Genomic DNA, 27,953 nt, shown 5'->3' with positions numbered 1-27,953 from the left:
TATCGTTATACTGGAAGGGTAGTTTTGTAGAATTGCCGGGAAGTTTTCCGCACACTTCCGGTCTGAACGGTTCTTCTTTTAACGGTCACATTTTGATCTAAACGTACGTCATCCTCTAGTTTTTGTGTAGCACTGTATGGACTGTACGGATTGCAAATAACATAGAACTACAGAATACAAAATCCTTTTTTTCTCTTTGATTTGTGTTTGGTCATCCTTTTCAAAACCACCCTCACTTTTTTTGAATGTATATTCTTATTTTTTTGAGTTTTTGCACGTTTCACGTACTTTTACATCTAGTACATTCAATTGAATGCAAAAAAATCAAAGTTTAGTCAAGACACCTATTCATTCCTTTTTTGTGTATGTGTGTTATTTTTTTGTAGAACTTACATCCGTGGGTGTGGTATGTAGTACTTGATTAAGAGAGAATGAAGGGCAAAAACGGAACAGAGAAGGGTTAGAAATTGATGAATTCTTATCAAATCAGGTGGACCATGAAGGTTCGGGTGGTGAAGAAGAAACGGGGGTTGAAGGGTATATTGAACGGTGTCTCCGGTTCCAGTCAAATGCCCTTTGCCTCGTGATGAATGAATGATGACCACAATTGAGGAAATACTACAAATTATTCGATGATTTGTGTCTGTTTTAACCCAAACTGAAGATATAAAGATGAAGATGAAAATGATGATGATTTGATTTGAGTCAATAGGTTCCCGGGTGTCTAATCTAGACTCTAATGACGTTTGCAAATTGTGTTCGCTGGAGTTCCATGTAAATGATGTCATGATTGGATATACAAAAATTTGTTTTTTCCCGATGCCTTGACAAATTGTAACCTCTCTGAAAAATGTCACGAAAAACAATAAACACCTCGAAATCCTCAATTCTCAGTACATGATTTTGCGGTAAAGTTGACAAGTTTTCAGAAAACAGTCTATGGAAAAACTTTGTTTCTATTGTGTACGTGTTTACATCAAATGAATTGAGTTTCTGAAAACTCATGAGAATCAGGTTTGACTCGAAACGTTTCTGAAAAAATTTTGGTTCTGAATTTAGTAGACATGTAATTGTTTTACGGATTTGACAGAAAGAAACAATTTTGAATGCTAGGAAATATAGTTTGAATGATCCTTAAGAAAAAACCGGGAAATCTGATTAATCTGCAAGCGTATAGAACATTTATATAATTTACCAAGCCCACACAATGATGATCTGTGTTCATCTAGATCATGTCATATTAAAGACCTATTTAGATATCTGAAATAATCAAGAATTTATCCAAAATCCTCTTCCTCGGATAGATTTTGATACATTGCTAACGTCAAATATTTTAAGCCAAAAATGATGTGTTCTGCCACCATTTCATTCAAATGTCATTCAAGAAAAGTGTGATTGGTTGATGTTAGGACTTCAAGTTTCGAAATCCTTAAAGGTTTATATTTCCAGTCACCTGACTATTTATAAATGGAGCCATGCACTGTCCTATTTTCAAAAATTCCTTATGACTCAGTAATTGATTTTGCAGAATCAAAAAGTCACGAGATAACTACGGTATGTACTGTATGTACTTTGTTAGTCTTTTGGTCTTGGTTTCAAGTCGTGACGAACACCACGAAACAAACAACATTCCATTTGGAAGGAATTCAAGAGCATTCAATTATTTCATTTCCGGTAATATTGTCATTCGTGTCAAAGATAAAAGATTCCATCGCCTCCACACAAACATTTCCATCAAGCTTTTTCTCATGTACACCGGAAGAGAAAAGTTTGGCAAATCGAATCAAATAAATTGTTTTCTTAACTCTAACAGTGAATGAAACTGAAAAGAAAACAAGAAATTTACATCAATTTGTGGTTTTCTGTTGAAATAGAATATCCAATAATATCAGCTGCTAATAAATACCATTGGTAGTAGTACACTTAACCACAAAATCAAGCAGTGAGGGTGGAAAACACAGTGCCTTAAAATTGTCAAAACAGCTCTTTGTTTGCGGTTTTCCTAATCTGTCTGAAAGAAATCAGAGAGCACATGGGACTCATGAGAGAAGGTACATTCGTTGATTTTTGAAACTTGAAAAAAACAAACACAATTATTTCCTTGTGATATTTATGTATGAAACAATACATCGTACGGAAAATAAGCCTTGTATTTCGGTCTCAGTCCAAAAATGATCAGTTAGATTTAGGTTGAAGGAAACTTTAAAGTTACAGAGCACTTACAAAGATCAGATTTGTGAAAAATTATAAAGACTTCTGCGTGCTGACTACCTACATTTGTATGATCGTTGGAGTTATGGAAACAATTGAAAGAGAGATCCTCTAACCCCAGATAAGATTCACAATAGTTTTTCTGAAATCCACACGCAAAACCCTCACAGTCATTGCAACAAATTTCCAACCAAGTAGGTCTCTGGTAGTTTCTTAGATGATATCAAAAGGTCTAAAAAGGGAGAGTGACCTTGAAAATTATCTTCTTTCAAAGTCTTCCGCATGTTCTTCCAAAAAAAAACAACTTGCATTAAAATATCAAATACCATTGTGTCTTCTGAAAAATAAACGTATTTTCTGTTTTGGAACTTGAATTAATTGCGCACTTTCTACGCACAACTTTGCAGGTGAAGAAGAAGGTAAGTGCGAAGAAAGCATTGTGATCTGGATTGATGTAATCATAGAATTCGGGTTGATCTGGAAGTACAAAAAGCACCTGCAAGTTGGTTTTCTAGAATTGTGATTTACAGAAAGATATGTCTCAAAATATTCCAAAATATGATTTATAGTCACTCCAGCTTGTAACTAAATTGTTTACTTTTTCAGATTATCGTAGGAATGGATTTATTATGAGTTTAAAAATCAAAGGCCACTTTACAGAACTTCCATGCTATGTTTATCATCTTTTTTATACCGATATTAGAACATTGATACAGTGACGAAATCGTTTATATATTTGTAATTCATTAGGAAAACGCACGTCTTCAACACTTTTTTGTATCTTTTTGACGCACGATCTTAACTTAATTCTCAGAACAGAATTCCAAAGTTGGAACATTTCCTGACTCAGATGCTAATTTCAATCAGATAATCTCCGATTCCACTAGACTTATCAACAGCACTTACAATAGTTATTTATTTCCGAACAATCCGATTGAGCTACTTTACAAATTCAAAAACAGTGGGCCGCCCGGAATAATCCAGCTCACGAATTCGGAACGTGCGTAGGTACACACTGTTACCAAGAATTGTCAGATTATTTTGTTCGCGAGAGTCGAGCTGTTTTTGAATATTTTTTTTGTTGATTTCTGACAATTGCAAATCTTGGCAAAAATCTGAATGTGGGTGTCTAGAACTTTTAGATTATTTCGTTTTCACAGATCACTTACAAATTGACACAAAAAGTTGATTTGAAAGAAGATCAAATCACCTAGACATAATATCAAATAGACTTGACTATTTACACAAATCAACAAAAAACCTTGGAAGACATGGAAGAATAGAGTTCAAATTGATAGGAAAAAAGAAGTTGGTTAGTTGGAGGCTGAGTAATCGAATTACACCCGCTACACCTACTAGGTTGCACTCAAAAATCTAACTAAAACTGCTGACATTATCCTGAAATGAGGACATCGACGTTGACTAGCACGTACCAATTTGTACTACTACGATTATTTAGAACAAAAATGTCAGTTTCGTAACTCAACACTACATACAACACATCAGATCTTAGACTCAATTGAATCAAGCTTCAAAAAATGATTATAAAGCCGAACTGGAGGTTACCAGCAATTGACGTCGATTCCACTAACATCAGGTGTAGTAACTAGAAAATCGCGAGGGTGGTAGATTTGATTAGTGCGAATTTGATGCCGTAATTTCGACGGAATGTCTACATACGCGAACTTGAAAGATCGAGAGCACACAAAATACATAAACTTATGACTAAAAATTAATCTGACTACAAACGTTCCGAAGTTCTTGAACAGATTGAATTGTTGGATTTGAACAACTACAACTCTCGATAATTCTTTTTTCTTATAATCTGAAAATTAACAGACATCTTGAACTCTAAACCAAAACCCAGACCAATGTTGTTGTTAATTAATATTATTTCGACACAGTTTTTTGCTCTAGACATTGTTTCTGTGGTTTAAAACATCAATTTAATATGCCCATAAACTCTGAATTTTCTATGTCCGCGTTGCAGGCTTCGGTTAACAACAATATCCACCCTCTACTTTCTAATTATCACCTGGTCCTGATATATGTAAAGTTCGTAAAAATGTAGAACTTCAAGATCTTTGGAAACTAATAACATCTAAAAGAAGGAAGTGTATCCTTGAAATTTCAAAACGTACCAGTAAAGCGCATTATCATGTAGCATGTCACACGAAATTTGGTGTCTAATCGTTTCATTTGAGATATCCTAACATTTTTTAAATGCGCGGTTTGTACTTGACGCTATTAATATAAACAGGTACATATTAATCTACCTCTTGTCCCGTCAGAAGGAACATTAGGATAATTGGCCGGATCATAAAGCACATGGTCCTGAGGAATCTGGATACAAACCATGAAAATGTGAAGCATGTTTTGACAAAAAGTTCAAAGACCTATCATAATTTGAACCCCAGAAATGTTTTCCGCATTCCCAATAGGCAACTTAGATGTTTGGCCAACTATCGCCAGTTATTTTTTTCGTTTTAATGAAAAGTCACTGAAATCCTTTAAATATTTCTTTAGACTTAAACTATAGGAGTTCCGTTCAACGGAAGACTCATGACTGATAACTGAAGGAAGGACGTTTGTTTAGTAATCAGGCGTATTTTCAAAATTTTTGTGATGAAAGGATTCGCACGTGGTCCTTTCCGATTCTCGAATGTTCTGTAACCCACACAAAATTATCTATTCGCTTCATGGGTCAAATCACTCCCACTCATCATTTGTTTCTTCTTCAACACCTTTTTCACCACGTTTTTCTTCCTCCATGCCGCCTACAAAGTACATGCCATCTGCGTCTCTTCGTCTTATACACTCTTTTTTCACCTGCATCTAGCTCCGCCTTCGACCCACAAACAATAACAATCTCACCCCTCCCTCCCTCTCATGCCGCCTCGCCGAATTTTTTCGCGGAAGGGGCGGGGCTCGGGCAAATGGCAAAAGTATATAAGGCATCGAAGTGTAGTAGCTAGCCTCGAAGAACATTTGATAACTCCACCTCTTCACCCTCACATTCTTGTTCTATCTTCAATACTTTGAAACCACTTTCGAAACTTTTAAAAACATATTCATAATGATATTCGAAGTTCCAATTGATCACTTCCCAGCTTCATCTCAACAAGTCTCTAAGACTCGTGAGCATAAGCCACTTCGACTTTCAACAGTTTCACTTCATTCAAAAGAAGTTAATGCTGCAGTTGCTCCATTAAGCCCATCAGGTAAACAGTTTTAAACAATCTCATCAATTTCTAAACCTTTAATTTTTCAGTACGCCGATCCCAATTTAATTTCTCCTCCGAAGTAACAAAGTCTGCCCTTCCAAAGGTTCGAGCATCAATTCCACCACTCAAGAGAGCTCTGACAAGTCCAGCTCTACCAGTTCAACACCTGAATCTCAACCTTGTACGCAAAGGATCAAACCCATCATCTCAAACGAGTCGCAACAATTCTGTCACTGACCTACTCAAAAGCGAATTATTCAAAATGCCATCTCGCCTCTTATCAACAGCAGTTTCCTTGCACCAGCTGGCGTAAACTGTAGCCACATTACACATTTTTCAAAACTTATTTAGTTCCTTCCTTCTTCATTTTTACCCCCGTTATCACACCTAACTTATTTGCCCATTCCCTTTCTTTCGGGTAATTTCCATTCAACTGAATCTCTCCACTTTCCCCATATGGATCTCCCTGATTTGATTTGTAAACCGGTCCCATCTTGATGATCCTCACCGATTGTTTTCTGAAAAGCTATAAGCGAATATGGAAATAATACTACGTGTATGTTATTGTTGATTAATATAATACTGATGCACATGATAATAATAATAGAAAAATAAATGATGTATCGTTATATTTTTGGGTTTCTTTGTTTTTCAAATATTTCGGATAAATACTACTATCTTCTTGCATTTTGCAAGATGAAAAATAACTCTGCAAAAGACTTAAAAATAAGAAATTGTGGTACAGTTTAGGAATATTCCAGAACTCTACAAAAAATAGCCCAATTGGAACATCCGTCTATTTCACAGTTTTTGGTGGATTTTCGAAAACCAAATGATCAAAACATCAAAAAGTTTCATACCAAAATTTGTCAATAGTTCCTTTATCAAGAGACCCTTCCGTTTTCCCATTGAATGTTTGTAACATTTCAGAGATTTCAGAACGTTTTTTTTTGCTTTCAAACATTCGTGCTAGTCCGTATAACCTGGCATTTCTCCCACGTTGTTTTTTTATTTTGCAAAATCGCACGCGTTTCCTTTTCGAGGTGTTATTGAAGAACAAGCATTAGCAGCATAGTACTCGAATCAGTTTCCGGCTCAGTCGTCGGTTCTTTAGTGACATCAGTTACTCTTTTCCTCCTGCGAAGCATCCTTCCGGCTCGTTGCACCCAATTTTTACACAATATGACCTATCAAATCAATTTCAAATCACATCATGCTTTGACTTGAAATGTATTCAGATCATACACGTACACAACCCACTCAGATGGCACTATTTGAGTTGTATTCTAGGAATCCTGTAGATTATTCACCATTCTGATCTCATGTACAATTTTTCGAAGCATTCGTACGCACACGAGTGAGCTGGATTTTGAAGGATCAGGAGGGATTCAGTTGAGTTGAGAGTCAATAAAATATAAATTTCGTAGTTTTGCCTGGTTTTTCACAATGTAAATCGGTATTAAAACAGGTAAAATGAAATATATCACGTCTAGCTAATGTCTTCTAGATCTTTAAATTCAATCAGAAACTTATCACAACACAATATACCAAACAATGAATTCAAATTCTGTATCTTGAAGCTCGTTGTATCGTTGTACTGCCTTCTTGGTTGTGCACATGCTTTTCTCATGCCGACCTGAATACGAGCCTGCCTGAAACCTTTTTTTTTTTGTATTTTGGTGTGATAGGCATAGGCATTCCAAATGGTCATTCAAACAAATTTGATGAGAATTGAACAATTATTCGCATGAATTTTGAAAGTAGGCTTGCGGGTAGGCACGAAGTAGACATAGGCAGGTAGAATTAGTACCGTTGTCAACAATGTCACCATTACTTTTTAAGTCACCGAAAAAAAAAGTCGGAAAGTACACGATGAGAATGACTGATTCTTAAAACTCTCATTATCAAAATCCCAATGGGACCTTGTACTGAAAGGTCAAGTCGCCGATAATTTTCTTTTATCACGAGAGTTACAGATTTTTGAAATGAGACTCCACATTTGAACTTTTTGTTTTTAGTTGATCTTCCTTACAAATATCCAGCTTTAGGGTATTTTTCTCGTCTAGAATCCAGCAAAAAACTAGACTAATCCAGAAAAATCTAAAATTCAAAACCTACGCACTACTTTTTGCGTAGTTGAAAAAACTACAGGAAGTATTTTCAAAAATGCTTCTCGAGGGGATGAGTTCATAAGTCTAAGATCGACATGACCAAATCATTATACTTGGTCACCTGCTATCTAGCTTATTCAACTAATTTTTGGTTTTGAAACCACCCTCCATCGTCTCAATTTATATTCCAAAATTCCTTGAAATTTCGTACATTGTATGTACCAACTACATAAATTGTAAGGAAGCAAAGTATAATTGGTGAAAGTGGCAATCCGGTCGCGGTCAGAAAACAGAAAAGAAAGAAGACAACAATTGGTTCCCGAATCGGAACGAAAGCATCAGAGGCAAAAGGCAATGAAGAAGAAGAAGAAGCATTTCTTCACTTTTATTTTATGCCCTTCCCAAATGTTTGTAATATGTAGACGGAACATATCAATTAGGGAAGGTGTCTTGTATGTGTGGCAATAAGTGTGTGAAACATCAACACTTAGTCAGTCAGTGGTTCTTCTTTCTAACCGGTATCTTTTTCTTGTTTGCAGACTGTCTACATGCAACATAAATTCCTGTCTAGCATCATTATGTAGGTGGAGGGAATACTGAAGTAATTTTTAACAAGAGAATGCATATAGTGATAAGCAATGGGCGAGCACGCACACACACTCATACATCACATTGCTCGTTCATCTTGACCGTAGGGAGGGTGAGGAGTACATAGGGCATTGCGATAGTGCTTGTCTTGCAAATTAAAATATATGTGTTTTCAACCGTACCTGTTGGTGAATAGTACGTGGAAAGTTCGGTTTACCGTGCAATTCACATGGCATCACAGGTTGTCCTGGAAACGGGAAGTAATACAAGCAGGACAGGGCAAAGGGTGGGAAAAGGTGGTCAGATTATAATATGTTGACAGCATTCTGACAAGAACAGAGAACCGATACGTTATCGAGAAACTGATCAAAATTAGTTCTTATAGGTCGAAAATATCTTTGGCAACAGTGAAATAATGATGCGTACTGATTAGATGTTCTTCTTTATTCAGGGGCATTCAGAACTTCAGAGGACTTGGGAAAATTTGTTATCAAGCATGATTGTAATTGATAATACGTTCATGTTCTCTGAAAAATTTCACGTATGGAAAAACTTGAGGGTCAGTTTGCGTTTAAAAAATATGTATATGTGCAAACATCGGCGTTGTATTTCACGCTCAAATTTGATTGCCTCATGTCAGTCTTTGATAATAAGTAAAATTTCCAATTAAATCTAATTTTTTTGAAAATTGGAAGCAAAGAAGAAAGATCAAAGCGTGGTCGCAAAATCGTTGACGCATAATATTATTCACCAAAAACCCAAATTCATAAAAGTTGTGAAAGTTGTATATTTAAAAATTTGCAAAATTCTCAAGTTCTTGGCATTAACACAATACTATGCTATTGTAATATGGCCTAATCAAATTTATGTACATTAACAGTGTAACCCATTTGTTACGAAATTGTATGATGGAGCATCCCAACTTCCGCTTTGAAAACCATTATTTAAGCCAATAACCCAAACTTATCAGTGGATTTCCTCAGATTTAAAATAAATCAGATTACACGTCGACCTAATAATCTTAAATTGTGAACATTCCTATTTAAAACACTATAACAATTTGGCCTAGTCATTTTTGTTTTTGAATTCCTTGTGTTCACATTAAAATAACCTGTAAAGTTCTGAGGAATATGACATTTTGAGTCTGAAGAGTCAGGAAAATTTCTTTTAAAAAATAACAGATTTTCAGATTTAAAACGTGTCATAAACCCGTACACTTTTGTTTTTGTTGTTTATGTTTTGTTTCCTCAAAACCCAATCACATAGGTTTAAATCTTTAGATCCGATGTTTAGTCGCAACGTAGCATGTCTTAAAATTTCAAAATACTAAAATGTGACCGCTGAGCTTTGAAGTGGAACTTCGTATTTCACCTAAAGAACAACACCTGAGCAAATTATCTTGACATCATATCAACGAGGTTGAGATACGTATTTTATTAACGCCTTTGCACCTGCATAAATCATAATTTTAGAATTTAATTACTTTTCAAAAGAATTTCCTTGTTCTTTTCAAATGATGTTGCCAAGTCGAGCAGACTACAACGATTAAGAAATTCCCACCAAATTGACCATCAATCACAGAAAAGAGCACGAGTAGTTATCATCATTAAATTATTTTTTTGGGATGATTTGATAAGAAAAAGGGAAAGTCGGAAGACTTTCTCTCTCCCCACCAGCAAAATTGTTTTCAGCAGAAAAAGTATGGTGTGCACATTTTTCCAGAATCAGCAGAAAATTGTAACTCGTAGAAATGTGTAAACAAAAAAAATGATTGAAACAGGAAAGTCAAAGGTTGTCAGCGGAAGAAAATATAACCTATTGTACTATGTTCCGCTCTAAAACTTTATCATCTTTGAATCTTTGTGATATTGATACTGATACAAACGTGTTCCTGTTTGCAACGAGGGGTACAGGGAATGAAGAGTAAAGTATTGAAAACAGTTTATTCTTTACACCCACAATTTTTCATTGTTACATGTAATCCGAAATGGGATTTCTTAGTAGGTAGATTGGAACTTGAACTCAAAATATCAGTTGATATAGATCATTCGAAAAGCTTAAATTGCGTGGAGTAGATCCAACTAATTCACGGATCAAACACGAATTGGATTAGAAAACTTCGAATCGTTTTGTGATGTTTTTCGAATAATAGTTCGATGTCAGATTACGTATAATACGCAGGGAGGAAATATCCGGCAAGAGTATATTTTATTAAGATTTTTGCTTTCGGGATGTGGGTTGTGAGGCAAGAGATAATTTTGCATATTAGACTCCAAAAATCGTTCCAGGAACGAAAATAGGGGTAAGATTACAAAAATTCAAAATTCGAACACCTTCAATACGGATTAAGATCAAGGGCAGAGCCACATATTAGCAAAGAAAAATAATATGTGGAACAACTTTAAAGGGGATGTAGTTTTGAATTCGGACGTTCATTTTCTGAAAAAAAAACAGATTTTTTTAAATGATTGGAATTTGAATTCAGATATCTCCTGGGTACTTTTTCATAGAGACAAGTCTTTTCGCTGCTCTCACGCTGAATAACATATGTAAATCAAAAACAAACGCACTCGTTCAGGACTTCCGGGCACCATAACTAAAACCACACTCATTGTTTCTCAACCTTTAAAACGTTCAAAATTTAGTAAAAAAAGCAACAGCTCTTCACAGTTCTTTTGAGATAGAAAACAATCTTTGAACTTTTTTCAAGAAATAAATGTTATTTTGCCAATTAATCGTATTGCTAGTCGTAAAATATTAATCTTTGAAGCTCAAAGCTTCACACCAATCACATTTACCATCAAAAACCTTCACTTCATTCTAAATCATGATAATTCCTAGACATTCCGAAAATTCTAGTCTTAGAAGTATAATTAAAACTTTAACCAATAATTAACATTTTCAAGATATTCCGCAACATTTCCAAAAAGTGAAGTCTGAAAACAATTTTCAAATGTCAGAAATATTTTTTAAAAGTAGAACCGAACTTCTATGTATAGTTTGGAAACGTTGGATTTCCCATAATTGCAAAGAATATAATATTAAAATTTCAAATCATAACTCAATTAGTTTTATTCAAAGTTGAACATTTGTAAATTTCGGAGAGCATCTATTATTAGAGCTCTTATAAATTTTCCAGAAAGTATATTCTAGGATGGCTTGACGCCTAGTGTGCAAATTACAATTTAACAGTTTGCACACCTGAAAGGAGATAATTATTCTTGTACGTTTTTGACTAACTGTTGTAGTTTTGTCTTTCATTTGACAGTTAGTCATTTTCAAAAATATCTTCTTTTTGCCGAAAAATATCAAAATTTATAAATATTATTTTTCTAATTTTGGATATCCGATTCATATTGACCTTTAGTCTATAGAAAATTTTTCCTTTTTTTTCAAACGTGGGTGTATAGATTTATTTTCTAGAACAATTGATTTTCGAAGATAACAAGAAGATTAGCACAAAAAGGTTTTTCTGGTTTTGAGATGAAAACGGGTGGAAAACTTTGGATCATTGGATTTTTAAAATTTGTCCACAAAGAATTGAAAGTCATTTCTACAAGGGATGCAGAAACATTCTTGTGCGTTGCTCTTTGTAGTTTCCCAGACAATTTAAATTTGTGCTCTACTCCGGATGTTCAAAATTTATGCCTCAGATGCAAAGAAGTGTGAAAAGTGTTTCCGGTTTTTATTAAAAGTGGTACTTGCTCTTTTTTGTCCGAAATGCTGGCCGATCATTGATAAAGGGAACTTGAGTAGCCTTTGAGTGTGTTTGTTTTTGTTTGTCACTCTTACCACCCTACATTATCTTTCCGGTCATTGTTTATCAAGTGTGGCAAATGATGATGAACAACACTGGAGATTGAGAAGACAAATTATTGTAGCAACTAATAATTAATATTTGAGTGTTCTTCTGTCTAGATTTCAACATTTTCTCCGAGTTGACTAAAAGTAAAAGGAAACAACGGAAATGAGTAATTTGTCTATTTAATGGAACACGAGGGGTTAAGTTAAGAAATAGGCATACAGTGATAGAGAAAAGCGTCAAAAAAGTATATGAGTGGGTTGAGACAACAATGAATGGAATGAAGAATGATGATGAGTAAGTGATGAAAGAATGTTAGAGGTCACGTGCTATCATTTCGACCTAAAGATTTTCGAGGAACCTTTGAGATGTTCAGCTAATAGACAAAATATGACGTTTTATTTAAGAATGTTTGTGTTACAACATATTCATTGGACAACTTGCAAACTTTGATACGAAATCATTGAAACATCAAGGGGACCAATGTAGCAATTTTAGTGCATTCAGTTTTACCAAACATCACTAACATTTGATCAACGTTTCATCTTTATTTTTTATGTGCAAAATTCTATGGTTTTATTATTTTTGGGGAGCAAATTTTCTAGAAATTTGAGAGCAACTTAAGCGATTATCTGCTTTAAAAATCTGAAATTAAATTTTTTAACAGTAGTACGAAATTCAACAAAACGGCAGAATTTTATAACGAGACTGCACAATGAATTATCAAAAAAGTTTTATGATGACTCAACATGTCTTTTTAAAGATTCAACCATTAAAATTAATTAAGAGGAACATTCCATGCCATGTAAACAACAAAAATCTGCAAAACCAAAACTTAAAAACTTTGAGCCTTCATAAAATGTTTTGGAAGTTGACTTCAAGCTATTACTTCAATCGTTTGAGCACATTTTCAATCTTCATAATAAAAACCCAGAGCCGTAACTCCCTTGAAATTAATAAAAAAAAACAACAAACTCAACTTCTGCCTTGTGAAATTTCAATCTGAAGTTTATCATCCACACATTATCTATTAAAGTTATTTTCTTTTTTTTTCAAAATTTGAAACATTTTGAATTGTTTTCAAAAAGTCTACAAGCTTTAGTTTGAAAAATGGAAAATTATTTTTATTACTTAACTCGTAAATCAAAAATCACTGAAACTCTTCCTTCGTTTTCAACATAAATCTATTAATGGGACACAAAAAACGTTCTCTGATTATTAATGTGCAAACGGCTAGTTTTTTTTCTATTAATATGTTTCCGATTCCCACATCAAGTTAACATAACGAAAATAGAAAAAAGTGATCCAAAGTTTCCCACACTTATTCTCTCGAAATAGAATATAAGCCATGGCTAACCATTAGTGCGGATTGAAATGGACTGATAATGACATTTGAAGGGATTTGTACAAAGTATATGCAAATAATCCCCGCACACCATTAAAAAGGTAAGGAATTACAAATATCTAATTTGGAAACTATTGATAAGATTATGACGACAGCAGATTTTATTAAAATATATCCAGTTTGCAATTGTATATTTTCTGGATAACCAACCAACTTTTACGTCTTTTGCGGGAACACATCAAGTGACGAATCTGAAATGCAAGAGGAATTTTCTATTGATCATGTACAAGTTTCAGTTTGGCGAAGACACTGATCTTGCAAAAAAGAACCGGAATAGTACATCTGCAACAACTTAATTATGTTCGATCATTGATGAAAGTGCAATGAGGCTTATGCTCAACCTACTTTCTGTTGATCAGTGTGTCATGACTACAGAACTGATAATAGGCAGAAAATAATAAAACTCACAAGATGTGATTTTAGATATCAGCTTAGGAGCAAACATTTATAGAGTTTTTCCTTCTCATTAGACATATTGAAAGCGTGGCAATCTAAAAAATGTAACGTCAGTGTTTTTCCAAAAATCATACTGTAGGAAAATATTACTTCCGAGAAATGAGATTGCGATGTTTATTAGGCCACGAATTATGAAAAATCTGAAAACACGTTTACAAGAAGTGTTCATTTTAATCAGCTCCGAAATGTAAAATATTTTTGGAAAATCAGGTCAAAGATGTTTTTTGAAGGTTTACATCAGTGCTGTGCGGCTCTTGAAAAAGTCGGCTCTCGGCTCGCGCCGAGAGCCGAGTCGAAATTTTTTTTCGGCTCTCGGCTCTCACCAAAAGCCGAAAAAGGTCCAAAATGCCGGCTCTCGGCTCGCGTCGAGAGCTGAAAAACACCTAATTTTCGGCAAAAATCCCAATTTTTCGGCTCTTGGCGGGCGCCAAGAGCCGAGTCCCATCATTCTATGCGGCTCTCGGCTCGCGCAGAGAGCCGAGAGCCGCACAGCACTGGTTGACATCCAAAATTTTACAGATCACTATAAAAAGTTGATTTATCTTCTATTTGGAATATCCACGGGTAGTCAGCGTATCGCGTCCTAGTTCGGTCTCGGGAATTCATGTCAGTACACATTATTTTGTAGTATGCCACCCCGACAGGTTTTTTTTTCTGGAAGCAGAATACAAAACGCTCATATTGGTTATTTTCAGAAACCTTGTATTGTAATGATTGCCAGACGTCAAGCAAAATACTATGTCGATCGATTTCTGTCGCATTCTATTTCAGATTATTGTCAACTCGAAAAACTGCCGTTCTCGTAATAGTTCGATCATTGTTCGCACCTCGTCGATAAAAAGTTCTGCTGTTCCGATATTCCGAGCTATGGAAAACTTTTAAAAAACATTAAAAAACAAGCTACTCTGAATTCAGCAATGCCCAATGAAATTTAACAATGTTAATTTTCAGTGTAACATAATATTAAGCTAACAGACATTTCAATAACAAAACGGTAATTCAATGTTTCAAAACGTTTGAAAAATACCAATTATCTTGCAAGAATGATTGTGGAATTAAAAAACATGATATTCTTTCAGTGAAATCGTGCAATCAGCCAATTTCCCAGTTTCACTATCAATTATCAAAATCGTTTCCGCATTTTTCAATTATGTGTTATATTTAAAAATAAAGGGTAAACGAACTTGAGTGGGGAATTGAAGATGATGTGCATCCGGAATGCATTTTCTTTCCGAATTGATGAAAAATATTGAATCTCAATGACTTCTTCACCCACCTTTTCGTTTTCTTGCCATGCGTCTTTTTTTTTTTAGATTTCCGAAATGTTTCTCAATTTGACATTTATTTTATTTTTCATAACTATAGAAGCAAATGCTTATTGCCCTTTTAAAAAGTAAGATTAATGTTTGAAGTCAATTTTTAAGAAAATGAGATCATGAGAATTCGTAAGTTTTCAGAGCATACGTCGATGATATTTTAATGATAACAACTGATGATTACTTATCTGTTGGGCAAGATGAAACATCCGAAGTTTGTGAAATTGAAATTCAAAGTCTAAATGGAAATCTTATACTTGTTTCCATTACCAATTTCCTTATGTTTTCCCATAGAAGACCACGGAATCCAAATGAAATTATATTACGAAACTCTGATATGCAGTTCATTGTGGACAGCAAGCCAAAGGTTAGATTACCGTAACAGTTACGAGAAATTATTAAAATTTTAGGGTTATCAATTAATGAAAACTCCAGTATGGTTGACAATTCCAATGAATCTGAATTTCCGATCGATTTTATTGTTTTCAAATCCAAAGGAATGCTCTTCATATGAGTCTATCAGATGTCCAGAATACAGCCTATGCTACAGTAACCTCATTTTTCACACAAAAACTGTTTTACCATTACTGATTTCTAGATTGCTCCAAATACTGTTTTTCTTCGAGTCTAGAATGTGATGGATTGGATACTTGCGGAGAAGATGAATCAACTTGTGCATTTATTACTGTAAGAAATGGTTTCAGAGATTCGAAACATTTATTTTATTTTTACAGCCACGTACACCTCACACTTCATACAGATATGGTAGAGATGCTTTATCATCAAGTCAGATTATGTTAATTGGATTCTTCGCTTTAAATGGATCATTTATAGGTGGATTCACATTTTCGAAAAAAAAAGATAACTTTTGGTTTACAGTATTCTTTCTGATATTATCACTATGTTCTGCCGGATTGTTCTATCGTTGCCCATTTTATGCCAAAAACAGCAACGCGTCTCGGCACACTTTTATTCGATATCTTCGGTGAGTCAACATGTCTGAAGTAGTATTATATTCAAAATAAATATCCCATCCGACACAAATAAAACAACTTTTTATGAGCTTAGAGCGTCTGAAAGATTAACCATAAAGCTCAAGGAAATACTTCCTTATTTAGTCTTAATTCTATATTATTGTAGACAAGCAATTCCTCCTGCACTTGCTCCACCACCTTCAGTTCAAGGGGACCAACCAAAAGATGAAGGAGAAAAGACATTAACTGTTCCGTCTACACCTACAGGTCATACACGACATCGTCATTCAATTCTGAGCAGGATTAATTTTCAACCTGCTCCTGCTTTGAGTGAAATTGAACCTGGTATTTGACAAAATTAGCTACTAAAACCATAATTTTCTTTAGAAGTGGAGGACAGAGAGCAATCACCACAAGAATCAATTTGTGAACCACCTGCACATCAGCCAGAAGTATTCCTTCGACGGCAAAGTCTTCCATTTGGACTCACTGCAGTTCCAGTCTCAAATGATTTAAATTCCAAAACTGATGATAAACGAAATAGATTCGCTTCAAGAGCTATGTCTTTTCAACATTAAATGAACTTATTTGTAATAAAGCTTTTACATTTATGATTTGTTTTCAATCAGAAAGAAACACTTTAAAAATTGCTCAATGATTGAAGGGTGTAAAATATTGAATTTGAATAACCGCCAATTGCTGCACAACGATACTCCGCTATTGCGCGAAAGTGCGCTCTATTTAGAAAATTTCATTTTCAAACATTTATTTTTTCGAAACAAAAATGCTCAATTTACTTTATATTTTTGTTTGATTCTGCTTTTATATCTTTTTATTTAATTTCGCAATTAAATTTAATTGTTTCAGACTTACTCGAGCTTTAAAAATGGCCCGAAATGCGGAAAAGGCTATGACGGCGCTAGCACGATGGCGAAGAATGAAGGAGGAAGAGGAGAGGGTAAGTTTTTCTTTTCATTTTACTCTTTTTTTTTGAATATTAATATCAAGATAATTTTAATTGCAGGGTCCTATTGCCAGAAGACCCCACGATGTGAAAGATTGCAGGAATTTGTCAGATGCTGAGCGATTCAGACGAGAGGTTAGATTTTGTATGAAAACCTGTAATTTTGAACTTTATTTAGATTGTGCGAGATGCTTCGAAAAAGATCACAGCTATCCAAAATCCTGGTCTCGGTGAATTCAAGCTTCGGGACTTGAATGACGAAGTTAATCGACTGATAAAACTGAAACATGCTTGGGAACAACGTATTCGAGAGTTGGGTGGTACGGACTATCGGTAAGAAAAATGACAATTAGACATATTATTCTTATTATTATTTTCAGAAAGTATGCACAAAAAGAACTCGATGCAATAGGGAGGGAAACGGGCAATTCCCGAGGTTACAAATATTTTGGAGCTGCAAAAGATCTTCCCGGTGTACGCGAACTATTCGAAAAAAGCACAGAAGGTGAAGAACAACGACGCCATCGTGCTGATTTATTGAGAAATATCGACGCTCACTATTTTGGTTACTTGGATGACGAAGATGGTCGCTTAATTCCTTTGGAAAAACTAATTGAAGAGAAAAACATTGAACGAATCAATAAGGAGTTTGCCGAGAAACAAGCTCAAAAGCAACAAACTGCTTCCGATGCAGCACCTGAAAATATCTATAAGGTCGAAGAAGACGATGACGACGACCTGGAAACTCAAGAGTCTACAGTCATCGGAGAGGATGGACGACCAATGACTATTCGTCATGTTCTACTGCCAACTCAACAAGACATTGAAGAAATGCTTTTGGAACAAAAGAAGCAAGAACTCATGGCTAAGTATCTGGATTGATTCCTTGTTTAATTTATTTTCTTTAAATTTTTCATCTCAAATTATGAATTTTCGGTTTTATTCATTTATTTTATTAATTCATAATAGAAAATTACAAAATTAGAAAAATGAAAGAAGATAATACAAGTAAACTGAGCGGCATCGTCGTTCGTGATGATGTGTTGCAGAATTCTCTGTGCGAACACATACACGCTATCTCAGATAACGATATCCTTTTGCAACCTTCTGGATAGTATGTGTGAATAAGTGTATCGTGAGGAAGGCAAGTGAGAGCAATTGAGACTCTGTTTAGATGGTTTCTGAAAATTAAGTTTGGAACTATTCAAATATAGAAATTGATTTTAAGTCAAGGTTTTGTAAGGTTATTTATTTAAATTTATTTTTGGTTAAAAAAATAGTTTTCCATTTGGATGGAAGGTTAAAAATTTGAGATCTTCCAACCTCTGAACTCGAAGACAAGCTGCTCCTTCGCACAATGAGCATGTATTAGATATCGCACAATCTGAACCGTCAAGGCACCACATCTGATGACTGTCACGACACAGAATTACAATGACAAGAAGAATTGAGACGCCGACGGTCATCGGCGCTCGAGCATGACCGGCTGAAAGTGGTGTCTGAAAAACTGACCAATACGAGTGAAGTTTATGGACATCAAGAGAGATGATGAATTGAGAATAATGTGTATTTGGGTAGAAGAAAGTTCCGTTTTATAAGTGAAAATCGATGAAAAACAGTAAAACAAAGAAATGGGAGGAGCCTATTTAGGGAATTCCGCACGTTGCACTTTTTTCCGTTTTGAACCTACCTAAAATTTAGATTATCTGTTTGACTGTAGACATGAACAATTGAAAAAAGATAGAATGGCTGATCACAATAATACTTTGAAAATAGGCTCCGCCCAGATCTTGGCTTTTTGAGCTTTCTTGGATTTAATTTTTTTTTCTAACTTTTGTCTTATATTCTCACAACTCCGGCGCGATCCCCTTCCCGAGACTACAGTATTCCTACAGTAACCCTACAGTATACAGTACCTTTACCGTACTACAGTACCTAGATCCTATCTCCACAGTAACTTCTGCTCACTATCCCATCAAAAGCCAGAAGTTCATTAACTGCAATGTCTAAAAACTGCCTGGATTTAGAAAAACAATATTCAACACTAAAAGTTTATATTGTTGAATCAGGAAATTCCGTCACATGACAATTTGATAAAACATTCATATCAAAAAGAATTCGGCGAATTCTATCGGCAGGTGAAAAAAACTCAAACTCCGACTTTTGATATAATACTAGTAATTCACTTAGTGGTCACCCCGTACACCGCCCCGTGAATAGAATAAAACAAGGAAAATGGGGGTGGTTGTTGTAGAGTATTCTTACTAGGCAATAGTAGTAGTATCAAAGTTAGTGACAAGCGGTCCATGATGAAGGAATAAAGTGTGTCGGTGAAGAAAAGGGAGAAGGCATGGCAAAAGGGACGGACAGACGGACACGACCTATGAATGAATCTATGAATTTGAGATGGAATATTTCATATCGACTTTTGCCACCCTGAAGTGTTGTTAGATGGAGACAAACAACTCTCTTTGAAAACTGTTGTTCAATTCTTTTGAAAATTGAAAAATACTCTTGTTAATCGGATTAACTGATGAACACAAAAATATTGTCATCATAAATGTATCATAAAAAATAAAAAATATAAATGTATAAATGTATGTTCTGTGCTTTTCTGTAGAAAGTCATTGAGTTAAGTGAATGGTATGCCTTCTTTTGGTCTTTTGGATTTGTTTTGTTAATTTAATACAAACATTCGATTTTACAGACGTTCTTCAGTCATTTTGAATACCGTCAAAGAAATTTAGAAACCGTTTAACCGAACAGTAGTTGTTTCAACTTTAGGAACCATTTATCTTGAAAAAAATTGGGAACATTGAAATCTCAATATACTACGATAATTAGGAAATAAAATTCACATACTATAATCACATGGGACACGAAATTGAATTCAAATATGCTACAAAAATTTGAAGCTATTTGGTTCTAGAAAATATAGCAACAATTTATTATTTGGAGAAAAACTACCAAAAACAACATAATTTACTGATAGTAGACCATGAAAAAAACTTTCGACATCAAAGTATCAGAATAAGGTTTTCAAAGTTTGAATCGTGATACAGTTTTGCAAAAACAGCTCTAACTGCAGAAATACTTGAAGATTAAAAAAATGATCCTTATATCGGTTCTCATATTTCTCAAAAATAAATGGAAGAGCTGATCACTTTTCCCTAGCAAAAGAATATGCTTCTTTCTACAAAAAGGGATAAGAAAGTGAAGGAGGTCAATACATAACAAATTCGGTGACGTGTGAACAGAAAATATGGATAAACAATCCATCCGATGACTGCTATATAATATCAGAAAAAAATGAAATGCTTCAAATTGAAAATTCGAAACAAAACCGAACGAAAAAAATTACGTGAAGAACGAGAAGTTGAAGCAATTAAAGTAGAAGTAGGGAGGAGAAGAAGGAAAAGTGAGCGGAGAAAAGTACATGTTCCTGGGTTATTTATTATTCGGGATATACGTAGTAGTGCATAAGAAGTCATTGGAATGTATTTACAATTTAAATTAAAATATTTTTATGTTAAAAGTTGTAAGATTCAGATTAGGATAGTTCTTTGCAAGAGTTGTCAAAAAATCAAGAATCCAATGTAGAATGCGAGGAAACGGCATCTCTTGGATTTAGGGCACTAAAACAATTTTTTAAAGTTTTTTGAGCAGAATAGCTACAGTTCAGAAAATTCAAATATACTAGGCGTCTTAGTGGACAACGATTCCTATGTCACTCTAACATTGTTGACACATTGTACACACCAATCTGCCTAAAATTGCAGGTTTTCTCAGAAGCTGGACGCATCTCGTCGAAAAACTTTATTTTCACTACATCTATTCAAAAAATTAGACAAGACAAAAAGGAGGGCCAGACGTTTATGCTTCGTCGTTTTGCCATCACCAGAAAGGAGGCAAAGAGTCATGAATTGAGCAACTGAAGATGAGTTGAATTATTCACGGAGGTTGTCCAGGGATGGGCGCATTTGTAACCAAAAAAGGACACTATGATATTGGATGAGACATGGCTAAATGGTTGAAGAGAAAAACCAAAAAAAAAGAAGAAATTTGAATAAAAGAAAACAAATAGTAAAAAAGAGAAAAGAAAACTAACTATAATATCCGTATAACGTGAAAAATAAAACTGTACGGTCTAAACTGCAAGTCTGAAGTGAGCATATATTTAAAAAATATGTTTGAAACTGGTGTTTCAATATAGATTTCTGAACCTCCTACATGCCTCAATTGTTGATTACAAAATGGTTGGCACACAATTTAGTTTCTCAAAATTTATTGAAACACTGTTTCATGCCGTAAACTGGTTTCGAAAATACAGTAAAATATTTAGTTTGTACTTGACAACATACAATTTTAAAGCTAATTAAAAAGGAGTTCCCGACAAGTTATTTTTCAGAGATCAATTTTTGTCTACGGCATTTAATTTCTTTGTATACGGAAATAGAAAGTTTCAAGTTCAATTATATATACATTCACACTCGTCAAATACTCGAAAAACAGAGAATATTTTTAAAAAATCAAGACGCACTTCTTCTTGGAATTGAACAAAATTCAGAAGCCATATCTGATATACTAAACAATTTTAAAACATAAATGTTTAGTAGTTTTACCATGAATGAGTGAGAGAAAAAAATAAAAGAAATATGCTAACAAATACAATTATACTCATTTTGGACGTCGCAGTCTCCAAACTTCACTTTCTCTTTTTATCGAGTCGGCAACTTTCTGAAAGTGACAGAAAACATTGAAATGTGTTTAGAGATTTTAATTTCCTTGGCGATTGTCTTCTAGATTCATTGTTGCTTTCACAATTTTGGAGACGTCTGACCGGAAAAGAAACTGAGAGAAGAAGCTTTTGAACGGAAATGAAATGTGACACTATGTAAGTGCTCTAAAAAAAAGATAGAAAAAGAAGTTGCAGGGTGGCAAAAAAGATATATAAGAGAACAAAGATAATGTATTTAAGAGTATTTGATTTCCATAAATATATTTTACTAAATATCCTTTTCGCGGGTGCAGATTTTGGATTTGGTATCCGGAAATGATTGCCAAAACAATGAAAGAGTAGTAAAATTATTTTAAGCGACTGGGATTCTTTTTTCTGAATACTTTTGTGAAGCATATCCTAAGTCTTTGCCACAATGGGGCCAAAGTGAAATATGATCATACAGGACTATTATTGAAAAAGTTACAGCAGAGATGTTACGTATGTATACATAGATAGTATTTTAATTTTGTTCATGCTCAAAGTTTATGAGGAACATAAATCTGTCCTCTTAACTTTGTATTATGAAAATAATTTCGAAAAGTGGAGTATTTGTAACAGTATTTTTGCAGGTAAACTAGTCATACTGCCATAACTTCACATCAAGCTCCAGAACTTAAACGAAATGTTGTTAAAGTCTATGAAATCGTAGAAATGATACTAATAACTATCCATCGTGAAAAGTGCGAACTTAAAAAAAGCAACTGGAAGAAATGCGTTGAGCATTCTCTTGCTCCTCACCTGAATCTCAATGGTTAGAGAAGTCCGACCTAATGCACAAAATGATATATTGTCGACAATTGAACGGCTCCCTGCCATGAGAGCCCACACACCAATCTCACTTTAAAATCTTTTTTATCATTATTATATCTTCATTGAGGTCATAAAATGGAAACAAAAGAAAAGTTGAGAATAATTGAACTGGAGGAAACGTTCGAGATCAATTTTTAAAAACCCGTAAAATAAAGAGGAAAATTCTTTTACAAATATAAACAAGTGAATTAGATTTTAGGCGAGAGTGGCAAATCGAAGAAGTTTTCGTTTCGAGCTTGAACGGTTTTGATCATCTGAAAAAATTGTATTATTACTGAACACGTTTGTCAAAAAGTAGAAATTAATTTTAAAACAAATTAGTGCTTAGGATAAATGAGTTTTTTCTCAAAAGCATTTTAAGGGCAACAACTTTTTGTATAACGCGCAGGGTTTTTTGATTTGTGGAAATACTTATTATTTTCACTTGACCCAAAGTTTTCAAATAATGCTCCACAAATTTTGGTATCGCATGACGGGCTGATCAGCCAAATGTCAATAAGAAATAGTCAAGAAAAATATTTTTCGTGTTTTATGTTTAGACCTTATACCTCTAGAAAGATTACTGGCTGCACTTGGCTCATCGCTTTGAATTTCTCGAATCTCTTCCTCTTCTTCTTCTTCGTCTTCTTGTTCTTTTCGAATCGTTCTTGCTTTTCGAAGATCAATTTCTGATGTTGTGAGAAATAATTGAGCTGATTTGTTCATTTGTTTCTTATTTTTTACAAAATGTGATTTTTCTTTTCTATGACGACGGGCTGGAAATTTTTAAATTGAATGATAACACATAGTACAGAACTAATCACCTTCAACTTCATCTGGAAGAATCGAAAGCTCCAATGCTTTCTGAGCGGCCATCACTGTTGTTAAGGCAACTCCATTTGTCTGAAAATCAAATTTTTGTTTTAGAATTTCAGATATTTTCATACTCTTTTTCTCTTCTCTAATCCCAGCCAGTGTTTGATAATTGATCTGTACTTTGATGAAAAAATCAGATATACAAACATAGAACTGGATGAATTCAAACTGATTAGAAGATTTGATATTTCAACAGAAAGGTCAAAGTTCCATTCATTAAAAATGCTCCATTCACCATCATAATCTTGTGATTGTTCTTCGATCTGGAAATTATTAGGAAGTTTATTTGTAAAATTATTCCGATTTTTCAGAGATTAATTTTGAGTGTACGTTAAAGTATAAAAATGGGTTACCTCTGGAACAAATGAAGTTTGATTCAGGGATTGAGAATCCGATGCATGTTTTTTTACATGTTGCACGTTTTCGTAGATGTTGTTGCAGAATGCAAGACAATTACAGCAGAGAAATATGGCAACAATTGCAAGAAGCATAAGAGTTACAGAACGATCACGAAGAGAATTTCCATTTGTTTTTAGAAGTGATGGCGTTTTCAACGGGCTGAAATTATAATGTTATGTAATTCAAAATGAAGATTCGTCTTTAATATGATTTTATATTGTTAAACTAATTTTCTTGAAAATTAACAAAAATGGCTGTCTCTCAGTATTTTTAGACATTTTAAAGTTCCAATTTAAATGAAAAAAGTTTCACTTTTCACTTACTTGAAATTGAGTCGCCCGAACCTTCCAAATAACTCACTGTATTTGGCACCTTTGAGCATCCGAAAATTATTCATAATTCGTCTGAAAATGATAAAAAGATAATATCGTATACACAAATCCTGACAAAAGCTAAGCAAGCACGCCATTCCAAAAGGGTAATTCAGGAAAACACGCGGGGGAAAATATGCAGGCCAAAATAAATGACTAACATAACCAAACTTACTTGTCGAGAGATTTCCAGGTGAATCTACTGGAACAGTTTAATTTTTTAGTGTAAAATTTTAACATGTTTTTTTAAAGTTCCGTCCCTCGGTTTATTTCCTTTATTTTTTAGAAATAAATTCAAAAGCCTTATGGGATTTCTTTTATTGAATCTCTAGAAGAATTCAGAAAAAAAACTTCAAGTTGCCATTAAAATAAAAACTTTGATCCAGAAAAAAAACTTACGATTGTGTGCTTTTCTTCATTGATTGACCATTTCTCATTCTCGTTGATTCTTTCAATGCAACCACAATTCGACAATTAACTATTATAAGTGTAATGAATGGAATGATGAACATTATCAATGTATACATTATACATTTTGTTATCAAATTGTATGATGATTTTTGTCTCAAACTTGTTAATATAATTGAACTGATAGGTGCATTGAAGTTGATAGAATAGCAAGGACGAATGTCCAATTCAAGCCACGTATGAAGATTTATTACTATACTGAAGATTATTGAGCCTGAAAAAATGAACAAATTAAAAAAAAAATTATGCACTTACCAATAATTGCCCATTTAACAGGTTTTCCAGAAACCCATCGTTTTGCTCGAAAAGGATGACAAACTCCTAAATATCTGTGCACAGAAACCAGAACTGTGAGATAAACACCACAAGTTTGTGTACTCAATCCAACTGGATACGCAAACCACAGAAATACAGGATAATAATCATGTAACAAATAGCTATTGCTCATTGATGCAATAACTGGGAATATGAGCATAAAGAAATTACACACCAAAAGTACTAGATCGGAAATTGAGAGCACCTGAATACAGTATATCAGAAATTTTTTTAGATGGAAATTAAAAGTTTCTCACCAATAAAAAATGATTTACAAGAGAACATCGCATCTCTGGATCACAAAATACTATCACATTGATCACGTTTGTGATAAAACCAAATATAGCAATTGGCATGCCTGGAATTAATTAATTTTTTCATAAAAATAAACAGAATTTTATAATACCTCCGAATAATCGAATGGTTGCCTGAATATCATTGAATACTGATGGCTCACATTCTGGTAATTCTTGAATGTCTGGAACGTAGATGACAGTAGATGTCATCAGTCTGAAAGCACGAACTTGAAATCCGTCATTTTTTAAGATAGAGAAAGAGGTGGAGAGTTTATGCAGGTAAAAAACATTGGAAATACAAACAGAGAAAGAAACAAAAAATGAATCAAAACGATTAATAAGAAAAGAAAATGTTGAGAGTGACCGGTGCATATCTCGATAAAATCAAAATTTAACTATTAATATCCAAGGTCTTCAATTGAAATTGAAAGATTAAGAAGTGTAGGAGGAAACGGAGGTGAATATTCAAGTATGAAGTTAACTAAATATAGAATCTAAAAGATATTGGTCTACATTATTAATCCTTTTTATTTTATATTTTGTGAATGTGAGGAAAGGCTTTGTGAGATTTAGTTCATTATTCAATTAATGCCATGTAGTCTTTGCTTCCGATATTCTTTTTTTTTCAGTATATTCTTGATATATTTGTTAAAAGTGCAAATTAGTATATGATATCATTCGTTTTTAACACAATGTATAAAACTGATAATTTCCGAACATTTTGAACAATGCTAATAATATCAGATTTGAATTCAATGAAGTTCACACATAAACCATATAAAATAATAACTCATCAATCGGAATGATTGAATGAACCAAACTTAATAAAAGGAACGCTCGATCGCAATGTTTTAAAATCGATCAAATTATTCAGTTCTATAAAATGATGTGAAAAAATTTATTTCGAAAATTTATTCAAAAAAGTAAACGTGCATTTTTCGATAATAAGAACTTGACTTCCGCTGTTTAATTTGCATTTCAATAACAGCTACGGTGAACCTTATTTACAATAAGATAGAATTCAAATCAAAACTTTTACCGTTCTGGGGGAGAAATTGAAGAAAAAAATGGAATTACTTTGAAAAAATTACATATATTCTACAAAGGCACGACTTACGCTCGCCCGGCTCTTCTTGATTTACCCAAACAAAGTACCCAAAAAAAGAAAAAGGAAAAAAAAACAAAACTGTACAGAAACATATAAAAAACATGACAAAACATTTCCACAAAGCTATTGTTAGGGCGCCATGAGGGCGATCTAACAATAAAAAACGGGGGAGAAGCTTACCCGTCACCCAACGATTCGGCGGAATGGATATTGGGAGAAGTGAAGTCGCTAACGTAAGTTTCGTGAGTCTTACTAGTAATAAAAATAAATCATTCGGACGTAAAACTGTAAGTATACACAGTCGCGATGGATATTCAACGACAAATGAATAAAACTTGAAATATGAATCTCAAAAATCTAAGCGAACAAAGAAAGCTTGGCGGAGCCGTGTTCAGTCAATTGGAATTTTCGAATAATCTATTTATAGCCGATAGAAATTCAAGCACGTCTTCAACAAAAAACTATCAAGCAGAATGAACGTAGGCGACGATAGCTCAATTTATTGCTGTTCATTTGCTGAGACTCACGGAATCCCCTTCCAAGACGAAGAAAGATTTAACAAGAGCTTCTACTTCTATCGATAATCTGTTCGATTATATATTTTATGAGAAGTGATATAATTGCATGAATTTCAAGTTACAATTCTCACAGTCAATTAATCGTATTTTTGCCAATAAACATTATGGAATTTAAATGGAATTTTAAGACACTCTATTGGGGGTTTTTTTTTTAATTTTAAATAAAAAGTTCCGGCTTGAGAACAATAGATTTTGAACTTTTTTTTGATGAAAATTCAAAATCCGTCAAAAACAAAAACAATAAAAATGAGAAAAGACAAACGAGGAAATGCGTCAAAAAATTACCAATTTTAAGAAAAAAGAAAACGACAGCATGGATGGTGGGCTTCTTGGATTGATCTAATCCGGACAGAGATCTTAACAAAAGGAGGAAAATGAAAATTATGTGCAGAAAATGAATGACTGATAGCCAAACAGGTAGACCAAAGCTCTTCAGAATAAAAGAAATCATATTTCAGCAGACGATTGCAGGGAAATGGAAGAATGAGTTGAAAGGCTCCTAAAGCAAAAAAAAGAGAACTAGACAGTAAATTAAAAACAAAAAGCTAAAGAGATAAATTGACGCAAAGTCGGATCATCTGGGAAGTAGTTCAGCATAAGATAGATAATAAGATCCAAAATATCTAATAGTCAAAGATTTATGATAAAAACTGTGATGTTAGAAGTTTTTTCTTTTAAAAAACAGAAAACCAGGATAATGCACGATGTAGAAATTCCAGAAATCTTCATTAATATCATGGAAAACTTGAAAAATATAATTTCAGGATCATAGGAGTAAAATAATTGAAAACATTATTTGATATTTAGCAACTTGAAACATTAAAACCAATATTTTTTGAAAAGGTGGTTTTTCAAAACACTCATTATTTTGTACACTTAAAAAAAGTTTATCACAAATAATTAAAATTTTCTAAGCTGTAAG

At 33.8% G+C, this 27,953-nt stretch overlaps 5 protein-coding genes and 6 non-coding genes across 12 annotated transcripts; 7 read left to right on the top strand and 4 right to left on the bottom strand.

The window, feature by feature from the left end:
* Positions 1-5,191: 5,191 nt before the first annotated feature.
* C13G3.1 (ELYS) lies at positions 5,192-6,065 on the top strand. Its single transcript, NM_073404.7, has 2 exons — positions 5,192-5,432; positions 5,483-6,065. Exons 1-2 carry the CDS (start codon positions 5,288-5,290, stop codon positions 5,746-5,748), a joined length of 411 nt encoding a protein of 136 aa, NP_505805.1. The 5' UTR covers positions 5,192-5,287; the 3' UTR covers positions 5,749-6,065.
* Positions 6,066-6,620: 555 nt separating this feature from the next.
* C13G3.7 lies at positions 6,621-6,755 on the top strand. Its single transcript, NR_069399.1, has one exon. It is a non-coding gene; the product is annotated as an Unclassified non-coding RNA C13G3.7 (non-coding RNA).
* Positions 6,756-7,838: 1,083 nt separating this feature from the next.
* C13G3.9 lies at positions 7,839-7,984 on the bottom strand. Its single transcript, NR_069398.1, has one exon. It is a non-coding gene; the product is annotated as an Unclassified non-coding RNA C13G3.9 (non-coding RNA).
* On the top strand, positions 7,902-8,044 carry C13G3.11. Its single transcript, NR_069397.1, has one exon. It is a non-coding gene; the product is annotated as an Unclassified non-coding RNA C13G3.11 (non-coding RNA).
* Positions 8,045-8,164: 120 nt separating this feature from the next.
* On the top strand, positions 8,165-8,298 carry C13G3.10. Its single transcript, NR_069396.1, has one exon. It is a non-coding gene; the product is annotated as an Unclassified non-coding RNA C13G3.10 (non-coding RNA).
* Positions 8,299-13,173: 4,875 nt separating this feature from the next.
* Positions 13,174-13,235, bottom strand: F53B7.8. The gene has a single exon (NR_069395.1). It is a non-coding gene; the product is annotated as an Unclassified non-coding RNA F53B7.8 (non-coding RNA).
* Positions 13,236-15,119: 1,884 nt separating this feature from the next.
* On the top strand, positions 15,120-16,691 carry F53B7.4 (Low-density lipoprotein receptor domain class A; the record flags this gene model as incomplete). The annotated part of the gene is made up of 8 exons (NM_073403.5): positions 15,120-15,190; positions 15,255-15,480; positions 15,524-15,662; positions 15,712-15,800; positions 15,848-15,947; positions 15,993-16,098; positions 16,254-16,432; positions 16,475-16,691. 8 exons carry the CDS (start codon positions 15,120-15,122, stop codon positions 16,663-16,665), a joined length of 1,101 nt encoding a protein of 366 aa, NP_505804.1. The 3' UTR covers positions 16,666-16,691.
* Positions 16,692-16,954: 263 nt separating this feature from the next.
* On the top strand, positions 16,955-17,991 carry isy-1. The gene is made up of 4 exons (NM_073402.7): positions 16,955-17,045; positions 17,112-17,186; positions 17,230-17,384; positions 17,432-17,991. The coding sequence occupies exons 1-4, from the start codon at positions 16,974-16,976 to the stop codon at positions 17,931-17,933; spliced, it is 804 nt and encodes a 267-aa protein (NP_505803.1). The 5' UTR covers positions 16,955-16,973; the 3' UTR covers positions 17,934-17,991.
* On the bottom strand, positions 17,983-18,557 carry nssp-65 (Activin_recp domain-containing protein). The gene is made up of 2 exons (NM_001028788.3): positions 18,375-18,557; positions 17,983-18,232 (listed from the first exon to the last, which is right to left on the bottom strand). The coding sequence occupies exons 1-2, from the start codon at positions 18,515-18,517 to the stop codon at positions 18,025-18,027; spliced, it is 351 nt and encodes a 116-aa protein (NP_001023959.1). The 5' UTR covers positions 18,518-18,557; the 3' UTR covers positions 17,983-18,024.
* A 1,619-nt stretch (positions 18,558-20,176) lies between these two features.
* On the top strand, positions 20,177-20,318 carry F53B7.13. The gene has a single exon (NR_069394.1). It is a non-coding gene; the product is annotated as an Unclassified non-coding RNA F53B7.13 (non-coding RNA).
* A 2,361-nt stretch (positions 20,319-22,679) lies between these two features.
* On the bottom strand, positions 22,680-25,565 carry frpr-9 (G-protein coupled receptors family 1 profile domain-containing protein). 2 transcript variants are annotated; one of them, NM_001269352.3, is made up of 11 exons: positions 25,456-25,556; positions 25,307-25,407; positions 24,990-25,254; positions 24,666-24,948; positions 24,442-24,468; positions 24,219-24,299; positions 23,850-24,054; positions 23,568-23,759; positions 23,445-23,523; positions 23,190-23,396; positions 22,683-22,895 (listed from the first exon to the last, which is right to left on the bottom strand). In NM_001269352.3, exons 1-11 carry the CDS (start codon positions 25,553-25,555, stop codon positions 22,837-22,839), a joined length of 1,599 nt encoding a protein of 532 aa, NP_001256281.1. In that variant the 5' UTR covers position 25,556; the 3' UTR covers positions 22,683-22,836. The 2 variants fall into 2 exon arrangements, with proteins under 2 accessions (NP_001256282.1, NP_001256281.1); NM_001269353.3 differs by lacking the exon at positions 24,442-24,468 and having other exon boundaries at positions 22,680-22,895; positions 25,456-25,565.
* Positions 25,566-27,953: the final 2,388 nt, after the last annotated feature.

This window comes from Caenorhabditis elegans, chromosome V, assembly GCF_000002985.6.
Source record: "Caenorhabditis elegans chromosome V".
NCBI classification, from domain to species: domain Eukaryota; kingdom Metazoa; phylum Nematoda; class Chromadorea; order Rhabditida; family Rhabditidae; genus Caenorhabditis; species Caenorhabditis elegans.
Note: the sequence above shows the minus strand (reverse complement) of the source record. Positions and strands in the feature narration are given on the sequence as shown.

Excerpts from the sequence above, each read along its gene's own strand:
- C13G3.1 (NM_073404.7), top strand. The coding sequence starts at position 5,288 with ATGATATTCGAAGTTCCAATTGATCACTTCCCAGCTTCATCTCAACAA. Across the intron at positions 5,433-5,482 it reads TGCTCCATTAAGCCCATCAG|TACGCCGATCCCAATTTAAT; the intron begins GTAAACAGTTTT and ends TTAATTTTTCAG.
- isy-1 (NM_073402.7), top strand. The coding sequence starts at position 16,974 with ATGGCCCGAAATGCGGAAAAGGCTATGACGGCGCTAGCACGATGGCGA. Across the intron at positions 17,046-17,111 it reads TGAAGGAGGAAGAGGAGAGG|GGTCCTATTGCCAGAAGACC; the intron begins GTAAGTTTTTCT and ends TTTTAATTGCAG. Across the intron at positions 17,385-17,431 it reads TTGGGTGGTACGGACTATCG|AAAGTATGCACAAAAAGAAC; the intron begins GTAAGAAAAATG and ends TATTATTTTCAG.
- nssp-65 (NM_001028788.3), bottom strand. The coding sequence starts at position 18,517 with ATGACCGTCGGCGTCTCAATTCTTCTTGTCATTGTAATTCTGTGTCGT. Across the intron at positions 18,233-18,374 it reads GCTTGTCTTCGAGTTCAGAG|AAACCATCTAAACAGAGTCT; the intron begins GTTGGAAGATCT and ends CTTAATTTTCAG.
- frpr-9 (NM_001269352.3), bottom strand. The coding sequence starts at position 25,555 with ATGACATCTACTGTCATCTACGTTCCAGACATTCAAGAATTACCAGAA. Across the intron at positions 25,255-25,306 it reads TTGTAAATCATTTTTTATTG|GTGCTCTCAATTTCCGATCT; the intron begins GTGAGAAACTTT and ends TACTGTATTCAG. Across the intron at positions 24,055-24,218 it reads TTCGGGCGACTCAATTTCAA|CCCGTTGAAAACGCCATCAC; the intron begins GTAAGTGAAAAG and ends TTATAATTTCAG.